Below are 13407 nucleotides of genomic sequence, written 5' to 3' on the forward strand. Positions count from 1 at the left end.
AGTTCCATCCCCGGCCAGGGAGGTGACCCACATGGCGAGCAGGCCTCTCCTATCTTGCCCACTGCTCCCCTCAGCAGTGTATTTCAGTCACTCTGCCTGTTCTGCTCTCCACTCTGTCTCTGGTGAATCCTCTCACCCCCTGTAACCCAGTTCTTGTATGCATAAGTAAATCTTTAAAAAAAGGCATAGTCCTGGGGTCTCCCCGGTGGTGCAGCAGTTGAGCACTGGGTTGCGAAGCTGCCTGCACCCTCCGCAGCGCCGGTTCGATCCCTGGCTGCTCCCCGGCCCTGGTCCCACATGACCCACAGACCTCTCCTGCCACCCGCTGCTCCCCTCAGCAGTGTGCTTCGGTCCTTCTGCCTGCTCTGCTCCCCGCTCTGGCTCTGGTGAATTCTCTCACCCTCCCGCGCTTCTGACTCCCCAGTGCTTGTATAAATAAATAAATAAATCTTTTTTTTTTTTTTTAAAAAGGCATAGTCCTAAGGCTTTTGTTTATTAAGTAAGTTAAAACTATTTTAAAAGTGTATTTTTCACTTTTTTTAAAATTTGTTTTTGTGGATTTTATAATTATTTAATGGTATTCTATAATTTATACGTGTACATGTAATAGAGGTATTCAGATTTTTTTACTGATGGGGTTTGTGAGAACAATTTGGAGATTCATCTATAAAGATAAAGGTGTATAATACAAGATCAAGAAGCTGATGGGAAGAAGCTTTTGAAGCATTTTGGAAAAAATGAATGATTGTTTTAACTTCAGGCTTTTTGGGGGAATGATCTTTCCATTGATAGCTTTTCAGTTTGAAAGAATATAATGGAAACTAGTACTAATAAACCAATTAAGTTTACTGAAAAGAGTTTTTTTTGGAGGGGCTGTTTTCAAGTCTACCATGGAAGCAAAACAATAATGAAAAAATTTCATGGAAGACTAGAATTAGAGTGGTAGTGTAAAACTCTGGTAGCAGATGAGTTCTCTGCTGTTTAGATAGAATTTACTGCAATTTTAGAGTGATTTAAATAACACATGTGACTAAACCCTGGGGGATTTAGAAAAACGAAACAATTGGTAATATAGAAAGGGATGAATTGATTATTTTATTAGCATTATAGACTTCTTTTTTAAAGATTTATTTATGCATACAAGAGCTGGGGTACAGACCAGAGATGCGGGGGTGTGGGGGTGGTGGTGAGAGGATTCACCAGAGACAGAGTGGGGAACAGGCAAACTGACTGAAATACACTGCTGAGGGGAGCAGTGGGCACGACAGGAGAGGTCTGCTGCACCATGTGGGTTGCTCCCTGCCCGGCCAGGGATTGAACTTGTGCTGCAGAGGCTGCAGATTGCTTCATTGTGTGGTGCTTAACCCCTGCGCCACCAGGGAGGCCCAGCATTATAGACTTTTGAAATGGAAAGAGCACTACATTATTCCATTTGGAGATTTTTTTCCTGAAGGGTAGGAAATGATGATTTCAGGTAACATGTACAAGGAAATATTTTGTGAGTCCTCACAATACAAGGTTGCTTTATATGTATCACATTTACTCAATGGTGTCACCACAGACTATGAGATGGTTAATGGGACTCCCAAATTATGATGGTCAAACACCTGGTAAATGAAGAGCCCAGAATTTGAACACAGATAAATTTCTTTTTTGAAAGATTTATTTATGCATACAAAAGTGGGGGTGTAGGCCAGAGGTGTTGTGGGGGGGGGTTGAGAAGATTCACCACAGAGTGGGGAACAGGTGGATTGACTGAAATACACTGCTGAGGGAAGCAGCGGGCAAGACAGGAGAGGTCCACCACGCCATGTGGGTCAGCTCTCTGGCCTGCTGGGGATTGAACTCGTGCAGCAGTGGCTGTGGACAGTTTCACAGTGCTGCAACTTAACCCCTTGTGCCACTAGGGAGGCCTGATTTTTTTCCTTTTCTACCTTTTTGCTTGTCTGGTCAAATATTAGGAGCTGGTTAAAATATTCGTAGATAAAATTCTATATTTTCAGTGTGTTTTTTTCTTTTCTAGGATCAGTTCGACAGTTTAGACAAACATACACAGTGGGGAATTGACTTCTTGGAAAGATATGCCAAATTTGTAAAAGAGAGGATAGAAATTGAACAGAATTATGCAAAACAATTGAGGTAAGTTAAGTGTTTTTTTCAATTCTTAAAAATGAAATTACATATTTAAGTAGTTGGATGTTAGATAAATGTAATATACTAGAGGTTAAGTCGTATGTTTTTCATCAGAATTATATTGAAAACGCTCCTGTTTCAGTGATCAGTTTAATTAAATCATTGCCTAGTGCCATAAGAAATACTGGTTTGATAGATCATGAGTAGTTTTGTTCCAGAAAGTCACTTAGAGTTTCCAAGACTTGAAAATTGAGGAGTGCTGAGTTTCTTTAAGAGACCAGATACATATTACCGATGAATTATTTTGGAATATGTATTAGAAGTAAAATTTTACTCTTGGCCATCTATCCAGAGAATGTGAAACCAACGCACAAAACTGTATGTTTTTCAGTGTTCATAGCGGCATTCTTTACAATAATTGGGACATGAAAATAATCTAAATGTTCATCAGTAGATGATTAGATTAAGATGTGATATTGCCACACTTGGTAATTTTCAGCCATAAGCTACACTATTCAACCATAAGAAAAGATGAAATACAGCCATTTCCAACAAAATGGAGTGAATTTGAGAGAATAATGTCCAGTAAAGCAAGTCAGAATTAAAGATAAACATTTTATTTTATTTTGTTTTGTTTTGAGAAGACAGACATGGACTCTTCAGAAAGTCCTATTTTTTTTTTTTTTTAAAGATTTATTTATTTATTTATACAAGCACTGGGTACAGTCAAAGGCGTGGAGGGTGAGAGAATTCACCAGAGCGGGGAGCAGAGCAGGCAGAAGGACCGAAGTACACTGCCGAGGGGAGCAGTGGGCAGCAGGAGAGGTCTGTCGCGCCATGTGGGACCCTCCTCCTGTGGCCGGGGAGCAGCCAGGGATTGAACCGGCGCTGCAGAGGCTGCGGGCAGCTTCGCAACCCAGCGCTCAACCGCTGCGCCACTGGGGAGGCCCAAGATAAACATTTTAAAGGCATAATTTTAGTCTTAAAGCATATGAAACTAATTTTAAGATTATGTCAAGATTATGTTAAATCATCATTAGACCACAGCTTGACAAGTAGTTTTGCTGGAAAGTTTTCAATAAAAATGGTGCTTGAAGTCTGAGACTAGATACCAATAAAAGAGTCTGGCTTTAGGGAGGGATTAGGACTCTCAGTGTTGCAAGTGACAAAAGTCCAGCTGAAGCAAGCCAGGAGTCAAATGTGTCCAGTTCCCATTTCTCCTTGTTGTCTTTATCCTCGAATTCTGTTCAGTATCATCCTCTTTACTCCCGTAGCTCTACATTTTATATCTTCACATCCTACGTTGTGGGAAAGAATGATGGTCTTCTCTGTTGTACCTTTGGGGTGGAGAGAGGAAGAAAAATGGGAAAGAAGAAAGAAAAAAAAGGGAGTGGGGGCCTGTGGAAGGAAAGCAGCTCTTTCCCTCAAGAAATCTGAGCAGAGATTTTTCTGTCATGCTAACCCTGATTAGTTTATAGGCTTATCCTGAACAATTTACTGAATGAATATATTGGATTAACTTATACCTAATGATGGAGGAGGGATAGTTACTCAAAAGAAATTTAAGGTAGTAGGGCTCAGAAGGAAGTATCTTATGTATACTATGTAGTAGTGATTTATGAAACCGACTGGGTGTAGTGATGGAATAAACTAGTATGATGAATGGATTACAGTTGGCCTTTGAACTATGTGACTCCACTTACATGTGGATAAATAAGTGATATAAACTTACGGTATTGGTAAATAGTGCAGTACTATTAATGTATTTTACTTTATGATTTTCTTTTTTTTTAAACAAATTTTTTTTTTTTAAAGATCTGTTCATTTATAACAGAGCCGGGGCATAGGCCAGGCGCGTGGGAGGGTGAGAGAATTCACCAGAGACAGAGCAGGGAGTAGGACAGGCACAGGGACCGAAGACGCTGCCATAGCTGTGGGCAAGGCAGGAGAGGCCCGCCACGCCCTGTGGGAATCGACCGCGCTGCAGAGGCTGAGGATAGCTTCACAGTGCCATGCTCAACCCGCTGCGCCACCAGGGAGGCCCAAATTTTTTTTTTAAGCAAAACTATATATATATATATATTTTAAAAGATTTATTTATTTTTATTTATACAAGCACTGGGTACAGTCAGAAGCGCGAGAGGGTGAGTGAGTTCGCCAGAGCCAGAGCAAGGAGCAGAGCAGGCAGAACGACCAAAGTACACTGCTGAGGGGAGCAGCGGGCGGCAGGAGAGGTCTACGCGCCATGTGGGACCCTCCTCCGGTGGCCGGGGAGCAGCCGGGGATCGAACCGGCGCTGCAGAGGCTGCGGGCAGCTTCGCAACCCAATGCTCAACCGCTGCGCCACCGGGGAGGCCCCCCCCAAAAAATATATATATATATTTTAAGATATATTCATGAATGAATAAATATCTATTCATTTATACCAGAGCCGGGGCACAGGCCAGAGGTGTGGGAGGGTGAGAGAATTCATTAGAGACAGAGCAGGGAGCAGAACAGGCAGACGGACCGAAGATACTGCTGAGGGATGCAGTGGGCAAGGCAGGAGAGGCCTGCTGCACCAACTTTGATTTTTTTTTTAAGTCTACTTTATTGTACAAATATAGTATATAAGACATGTACAGTTATAATACATGTACATGTAAAATACATGTAACATATGCTGTATTACTCAGCTGTTTGTTATCAGTAAGACTTCCAATCTGCAATAGGCAACTAGAACTCAAGTTTTTTTGGGAATTACAGGTTACACACAGATTTTTGACTGCATGGAAGTTGGCATCCCTTACGCCCCTGGGTTGTTTAGGGGTAAACTATAATATGTGTAAATGATACACATATTAGATACACATTTACTGCAATAGTGGCATCATGCTAATTTCCTGATTGATTTTCTTCTTTTGTTCTTTCAACAGGGAACTTAAGGGTACATTAATAATACTAGTGATGATATTTCATCTATCCAAAAATTAAGATTTTTAAGAATCTAGAAGCATAAAGGACCTCCTGGAAGTTAAAAATAGTAATCAAGAAATATACTCACATATGAATAATAAAAAATTTCTCTCATGTAATTTTTAATTTGATCTTAATATTAGCACATTAAGTGTTCGAGTTGCCAACTTCTCTGATAGATGTGAGGAAAAGAACTACTACTGATATTACAGTGATGGCAGTATAAAGAGACAATAAAGAACAAGATTAAAATATTATGAAAAACAGATGAAAAAATGTCTCTAGCCTAAAAGCACCTATATCAGTTAGTAAGAGAATGATGAAAAACATTGAGGTATATGCATTTTAAATAAGTCAGGTGTACTAGCATATTTAAACTTTACACAGCTTTTCAGTAAGTGTAAAAAACAGGTTGCAGAACTAAATGTACAGCAAGAACTCCTTGCTTATTTGAGTTTGTGTATATAGTTAGGTATAAAATGTGTATATGTTCTGAAGAGCTACCCCCCCGCAATTGTTTTACACTGGTTATCCATGGGGGTGCAAATAGGGAGATGAAAAGGGCAGAGACAATTATTTTACTTACGTTTTTGAATTGTTGAAGCCTTTTCAATGATAATGTTTAAAAACACTTGTTCCTAAGCAAAGAAGATGGTATACTTCTAAAGAGAATCCTATCACAAATTACAAAATGAAGATTGGTAATTTGTGAGCTAAAACTTCAGCTATCTAGAATATTTAACTGTCAGAAAAGCTTGGGCCTCAAAGGTTTCGGGGTGACCAAGATCTTACCAGAGTATTAGGACTCTAATCAAAGAGCAGACTTGTTTTCTTTTCTGTTGTTCTGTGACTTATACTAGACTTTTCACTTATGTGCAAAAAGAGATTAGAACACTCCTACATTGAAGTAAAGGTATAATTTTGCATTGTGAAAATAGGTTTAATTAGGTACAGATGCTGTAGATCAGTGATTTGCATCTTTTTTTCTGTCCCAGTACACTAAAAAAAATTGACACATTTCCATCCTAACAATGATTTTCAGTTGTAGTGATTCTCTATTGAAATTCCAATAAGAAAGAGTTGGGCAAGAGGCATGTGGAACTTAAAAATACCTCTTCCTCTGCATTAGGATTTACTGCTTTGGATGAATGCTTCATAAATGATTGAGTTATTAGATGCTCTTTATAGTATTTCTTTTGTCCAAAGGGAAGAGGTTTGTCATGTTTGTTTTTCTTTAATGGGAAAAATTCTTTTGGTTAACTCCCTTCTGTTTTTGCTACTGCAGAGGGCAATATCTTTTATAAGGAGTCAACTCCCCCCCTTATTAATAACCATAATTAGAATGTTAAACATTTACCTTTAAATGTATTGCACATTTAGACTTTCTCAGTCATTGATAACCCTCACTTATTTTATTCTTCTGTTCATCTATTTTGATGACTTTGGTTTGATTTTTTTTAATTTTTGGTATTAGTATGAGGATGGGAATATTAAAGCACCTAGTCTTGTTTGGATACATAGTTATTGACAATTGAATCATGTCCATTTGGATATTAAGTGGTAACTTCATTATGTCTTGGTAGGATGTTTTTTGTTTGCAGACATAATTTTAGTTAATCTTACAATATTTTGTGGCAGGGATTAAAATTTCTAAGATGCTTATAAACATGATAGATAATTTCTTTTAAGTAAAATTAGTAACAGTAAATTCTGGCATAGAGTTTGTTATGTGAAATTATGTCCCCCTACTTCCACCCCAAGCTATTCCTTTCTTGGTTAAAATGTGGCTGTGTGGTAAACTGTAAGAGAAGTCGATTGGACAACAGGAAGTCTGCAAACTACCCTTAACCAGAGCAAAAATGCTCTCCAAATTCCTTTTGATCAAAGACTGTCTTACGTTCATTTCTGTACTGTGCCAAGCGTGGCAATATAGCTGGTGCCTCTGAAGAGTAAATGTCAAGTGAATGAGTAAATAGTTTAATAATACAAGTTTCGGTTTTAGCTTAGAAATTAGGATGTCTGATCATAAGCTAAACCTTTGACTAAGTACTACATTCTCTCCATACTACTATTTGTGTCATGTATATTACAGTAATGAGGTTGTTCTACTAAGAGAATAATCCAAATAAAACCAATCTCTTTTCTAGTCAGTCTTTAATGTTTTATGCCTCTTTCTTAAGAATTTTCTTTCTTTGTCACTCTTTAGTCTCAGAAGAACCCAGGAAGCTCATCTTTGTACTGACTTTTTGAAAGTGGGGATTACTTTCATTCTTTGGTCAACCATTGTTTAACCTTTGCTGCTTTGGCTTTCTCTGAAATTTTTGATCAACTGCTTAATGTAGTAAATTCTAATGTTACCATCACTGGCCTGGTATCCATAATTCCTTGTCTTTGCCCTGTTCTTGCTCTGCTCCTCTTTATCTTTTCTTGCAGACAAAACCAGAAAACCAGGCAAAACTAGAAACCAAGATGGAATTAAAGTAAAACAAAGGTTAAGCCACAACCTTATTATCATAGTCAGAATAACCCTATCAGTATCTGGACAGATCCAGTCAAGACCAAATGTGGAAGAAAAAGAGGCATGAATGCAGTTCTTGGAAAATTCTGCTTGTTCTCTGAAATCCTGGTGTAGTCCCCTTAGCCTCTCCTCCTCCTCCTTCATACTCACTTATATAAGTGCCTGCTTCCCCTCAGTTAGGAATATGACTTTTGTCACAGTAGTCTTCCATGTCCTCAAGTTTGTTGGCACCTGATTAAACCTGATTTCCTTCATAAGTTTGGCTTTTGAGCAATGAATAGTATACCCCCCTAAAAAAATTTTATAATAATAGTGGCCTCTGGATACAGGCAGGAGGAACGGTTCTCTTTATTTTGAAATTTAAATTCACTTCATAGAATTGGATCTTATGGAAGCTTGTTCATTCTTGTCAGTCCCCAGTAGTTAATGAATCTTTCTGGGTGCAGATGATTTATTGGCTAAATAATTTGACTTAACTCTAGAATATATTCTCCCTACTAAAATGTAAACTACAGAAAGGGAAAAAATTTTTGTTTTTTAATGTGTGCTGCTTGTTCCTGATTTCTAGAACAGTGCCTGTCATAGAGCAAGCACTTTTTTTGTACTAACACTTATGTAGCATTAAAGTATCAGCACTCTTCTGAGTACTTTTATATAATTAACAGATTCTGTTTTCATGAAAACCTAAATGTCACTACTGTTTTGTAGATTATATTTACCTTAGCATTCAAATCTCTGACTTGTAAAACAAAGTAGTGGCGGTATTTCTTTGAAAATACGGGTATTTGTACCTTGACTTATTTTCATATACTGTATTCTCATCTTCCTCTTACCTCTTTTCTTATTTGATAGCATGGTCAAATTGTTATGAAAATTTATATAAACTTAGAAATCACCTTTCGCTCTACAGGTAGCAGTATTTTAAGAACAAAATATAAGTAAATACAAGAACAAAACATTTTAAGAATGAAACATAAATGTAATATATATTTAACATATGTTAATGGCAGTGGTTGAGTGAAGTTGAAAACTTAGAGTATTTCAGTTAATAACAGTATTTTTAATAAAATAATCATCTTCCCATAGAAATCTGGTTAAGAAGTACTGTCCCAAACGTTCCTCCAAAGATGAAGAGCCAAGGTAAATTATATACCTGTTTATTATTCTCATTAAAAGTTTTTTGACTACGTAGATTTTTGTTATTTAGTAAAATATATTTGTGTTGTTAGATTTTTATAACTATTTCAAGTTTGTTACAGTTAAAGGTTCTTTTGAAATAGGAAATTATATACTGGGACAAAAACTTCAGTGGACTTTATCAGTAGCTGATCAGCTATTCTAAAGTAGCTGAAATACGGGTTTCCAAGTAAGATGTAGACTAAGACCCCACGTTAGTGATTTAGTCTCCACAAGAAAAAGGTGTTTTTTTTCTAGTTTATTTTATAGTTGTCGGCTTGTTAGATTCTTGCTTTTATTCTCACATAGTTAAATAATTTGGTTGGTTTAAAAGGATAATGAAAAGGAATGAGGTTTTTAGGGTAATTTGGAACCCTATATAAAAGATTAGGAATTGCCTGTGAGCTTTTGGATAGTTTTAAACAGATATATGGATGGGTATAAACTGTAGAAACAAAAATAAACATAAAGCAAAGAAATTTTCATTGTCAGTTGTTAGGAGTCTCAGGTTTAGTGTTATTAGAGTCATAACTGAGCTCTGCCTTCAACTGCTAAATGTTTTGGCAGTATTTAAAGTAGATCTATACATTTTAATACAGTGATTCTGTTTTCCCTCCTCTCAACATACACTTTTAAATTCTTTTTTTTTTTTTTTAAAGATTTATTTAATTATGCATATAAGAGCTGGGGTACAGGACAGAGGTGTGGGGGGTGAGAGAATGGGGAACAAAACAGGCATATTGACCAAAGTACACTGCTGAGGGGAGCAGCGGGCAAGACAGGAGAGGTCTGCCTCGCCATGTGGGTTGCTCCCTGGCTGACTGGGGATCGAATTCATGCTGCAGAGAGCTTCATAGTGCAGTGCTTAACCCCTTGCGCCACCAGGGATGCCCTCCACACACACTTTTTACCCTTATTTTTGCCCCTTCTTATCCTCCTTTGGTGATGACCTTAATGGCAGTGGTTGAGTGACATTCAGGACGTGGGCAGATACAGGCAGCTGTTTCCAGCGCTGATAGCAAAGTTGTTCTGTAGATTAATCATCGAGATCCATTTGAGTGGTAAGATTGGCAGGTTCTGTCCTTGAGAGCAAGCACGTCATCTCTGCAACAGGTTCAGCTGCCAAGCCTAGGAATCCACAAGTTCGTTCTCAATCTCACTCAGGCCAGTCATTGGCAACTTAAAATATTCCATTATGCCAAAAGAGCCTGCAGGTACTATTTTATTATTTTTGATCCCAAATATTTCTCTATATATTAAGACTACTTGAAGATACACAGGTGCAACTTGAGCTTAATGCAAGTTTCTTGCCAATACAAAGTTAATTTAGGACTAGTAGCTGAGATTTAGGTTGAGTATATTAAAAATTGTTGAGTTTTAGGTATAAGCCATACTGCATTTAAAAAATTGTAATAAAAATGAAATCAAATTTCACCATCTTTTTCTTAATATTTTTATCAGGTTTACCTCGTGTATAGCCTTTTTGAACATCCTTAACGAGTTAAATGACTATGCAGGCCAGCGAGAAGTCGTGGCAGAAGAAATGGCACACAGAGTTTATGGTGAATTAATGAGATATGCTCATGATCTGAAAACTGAAAGAAAAATGGTAATCCTTATCCTTTTTATCCAGCTAGAATGTAAATATTTTTACATCTTACTTGCTTTTTAAAATAATATATTTTCAGTGTAAATTGATTTTCTGTTACATTAAATTTCTTCTTCCTAAAAATTATCTTAAGATACCCTTGCTAATTTGTGATCCTCTTGGATTGAACACCAAGATTTGGCAAAATCTGTAGCCTCTGGGCCAAATCTAGCCTACTGCCTATTTTTGTTTACTAGTTCCCACAAGCTAAGACCAGTTTCTACATTTTTAGTTGAAAAAAATCAAAAGAAAAATAATATTTCATGACAAGTGAAAATTATATGAAGTTCAGATTTTGTTGACGAAAAATACAGTATTATTGGAAAAACGGACTGATACTCACTTAAGTATTGCCTGTAGCTGCTTTTCTATTACATCAGCAGAGTTGAGTATTTGTAAGAGACTATGCAGCTTGCAAAGCCTAAAATACTTATCTGAACCTTTATAGAAAATGTTTCTTAACCCCTATTCAAGACAATATTTATCTGGAGCTTATATCTTTTTTAAAGGTTATATTTAAGTTATTCAAATAATATCCTGTAAAATACATTTTAGAGGGTTTTGTTTTGCTACTATAAATTTCTTCCTAAGTGTTGATATGATTATATAATTAATTAGCACCTTGAAAAAAATTAAGTGAAAAGTTTTCTTGGAACTTTAAACTTAGTATTTAAATATAATTTTTTTTTTTTTTTTTTTGGTAACGATCTTTAGCATCTTCAAGAGGGACGAAAAGCTCAACAGTACCTTGACATGTGCTGGAAACAGATGGATAATGTGAGTTATAATGTTTTCATGGTTAATATAAAATTTTGCAAGCCAGTTTAACCCTAAATTCTCTTATATTTCACATCTATTTGAATTCAGTGTTTATCAATGGATTATCCATAATTTGACATTGATGTGAATAGAAAATGTGAGAGTATTTTGTCACACGTCCCCTCTTCCCCATATAGTTCAATACTTGTACTAACTCTCTAATCTTTATAATGTTTAATTGTAAACATTTGGAAAGATTCTTTTTGACTTTGCAGCAGTTAATATAAAATATTGATAAAGGGTAGAAATAATAGGAAAACAGTGGTTATATCTTAGAAAACCATTCAATTGAGCCCGAGAAAGACCTCTATTCTAGTTCTATCTCCTTTTAGCATGTGATTACTGTTGACTTAATTTTTAGCATATGAAAATGGAAGAGAGTGGACTAGATTATATGAAATGTTGCTTCTAGTGCAGTGATTCTCTAATAATGTGAATGTTGCTATTACTGAGCAGAGACTATCCTATTGTAGGACATAAAATATGTTGTGGGGCAAAATTATTAAAGTGTAATAATTATTTACTTAAAAATTGTCCAAGAGTGTGTCTATTGTGTTTGTTTGTTTTTTTAAAGATTTATTTAATTACACATATAAGAGCTGGGGTACAGGGCAGAGGTGCAGAGGGTGAGAGGACTCACCAGAGACAGAGTGGGGAACAGAACAGGCACATTGACCGAAGTACACTGTTGAGGGGAGCACTGGGTGATCCAGGAGAGGTCTGCTGCACCATGTGGGTTGCTCCCTGCTGGCTGGGAGAATCGAACTTGTGCTGCAAAGGCTGCGGACAGCTTCATAGGTTGCATCCTAACCCCTTGTGCCACCAGGGAGGCCCCTACTGTGGTTTATTTGTAGTGTTCTGCAATATAGTGATTTGAAAAACAAGAGGTCTGCATGAAACACTGTCATCTCCTTTACTTAAAATGTTCTCTCAAATAATGTTCTGTAGTGTAAGATTGATACTTTTTGAACTCTCAGGATAGTGAACAGTTTATTCTTTGCTTGCATATATTTGTATTGGAAAGTTCCTTGAAAATTATGGTGGAGTTTTTCATGTTAATCAGTTTATTTTGTGGTTGTTGGAAAAAAGATTTATACTTGAGATTTTAAAAAATCTCATACATGTGTGTGCATTGTTCTCAGTCTTTTTAAATATTTAGTCAAAGCTTAGGATAAAATGTTTACTATATAAATATCACTAATGTAAGATTCTAATCACCAATGCTGATTTAGAATTCTTAAGTATATTAAGTTTGTTTTGTTTGTGCTTTGATTTTCTTTCTAATTGGTTTCAGAAGGACTTTTAAGGGAGTATTTACTTACTAAATTTTAAATTCCCTTAGCTAGCACCTTACTATGTGTTCCTAATGAGTGTATGTGTATTTGTGTGTGTTTTTATTTGCAAAAAAATAACAGACTCCTACACTCATGAGTCACCATGCCCTTTAAAAATTGGTGTTGGCACAAATCATTCCTGTTAATATGTGCTGACTTGCCTGTAGAACAATTGACAGTTTTTAAACAAAAATTATGGGTCATAAGAAAGAAACATCAAAAAAGAAATGCAGGAGAGATTTCTTTAAGACATTTAATAATACCATGAAATAAAGGTGAGCTCAATTCAACTCATGCTTATTGAAGGCATGCTAGACATGCACTGAGTCTAGTAGGTACAAGTGTAGAATATGATGTAGTTCTGGTGTTTGTGGAACCTGCAGTCTAGTGAGGGACACAAACATACGATATTTATGTAATATATATAAATATATGCAGGATCTCATTTCCTAGTCCACATATTCCTGTTTGATTAAAACAAAATGAACTTGTGGAATTTCTGACATGTTTGAAATAATTGAGAGGATACTTAAAGAACTGGGAGAGACAAGTTAAATTAATGACAAGTATTAAAAACTGAAAAAAAACTTTTAAAAGACAATTTTTTGTTTCAGGTTTAATGAAATAGGCAGCAGTAGCATTTAAGATGAGGACAAAGAGAGCCTGTGAAGATTTTGAAGAATTGATAGCAATTAAGAAGATAGAAGCATCTTAGATGTTCAGTCTGTAAGTTAGGCAGTTCTATGTAACACAGTATACAAGTTTATGAAAACTGGGCTTGTAAATGGAGCCAGGTCCAAGAGTTGATCAGTAGCTCAGTGGTG

At 36.5% G+C, this 13407-nt stretch overlaps 1 protein-coding gene across 2 annotated transcripts in view; it reads left to right on the forward strand.

The window, feature by feature from the left end:
• Positions 1 to 13407, forward strand: part of FNBP1L (formin binding protein 1 like) — an 88553-nt gene that overhangs the window by 42708 nt on the left and 32438 nt on the right. For both annotated transcript variants that reach the window (XM_037501073.2, XM_037501074.1), the window contains exons 2-5: positions 2024 to 2139; positions 8693 to 8746; positions 10244 to 10391; positions 11145 to 11207. In XM_037501073.2, the coding sequence (XP_037356970.1) occupies positions 2024 to 2139; positions 8693 to 8746; positions 10244 to 10391; positions 11145 to 11207 (381 nt within the window). The remainder of the gene's footprint in view (positions 1 to 2023; positions 2140 to 8692; positions 8747 to 10243; positions 10392 to 11144; positions 11208 to 13407) is intronic.

The sequence above is a fragment of the Talpa occidentalis genome, unplaced genomic scaffold (assembly GCF_014898055.3).
Source record: "Talpa occidentalis isolate TD23 unplaced genomic scaffold, MPIMG_talOcc4v2.1 talOcc4.9, whole genome shotgun sequence".
NCBI classification, from domain to species: domain Eukaryota; kingdom Metazoa; phylum Chordata; class Mammalia; order Eulipotyphla; family Talpidae; genus Talpa; species Talpa occidentalis.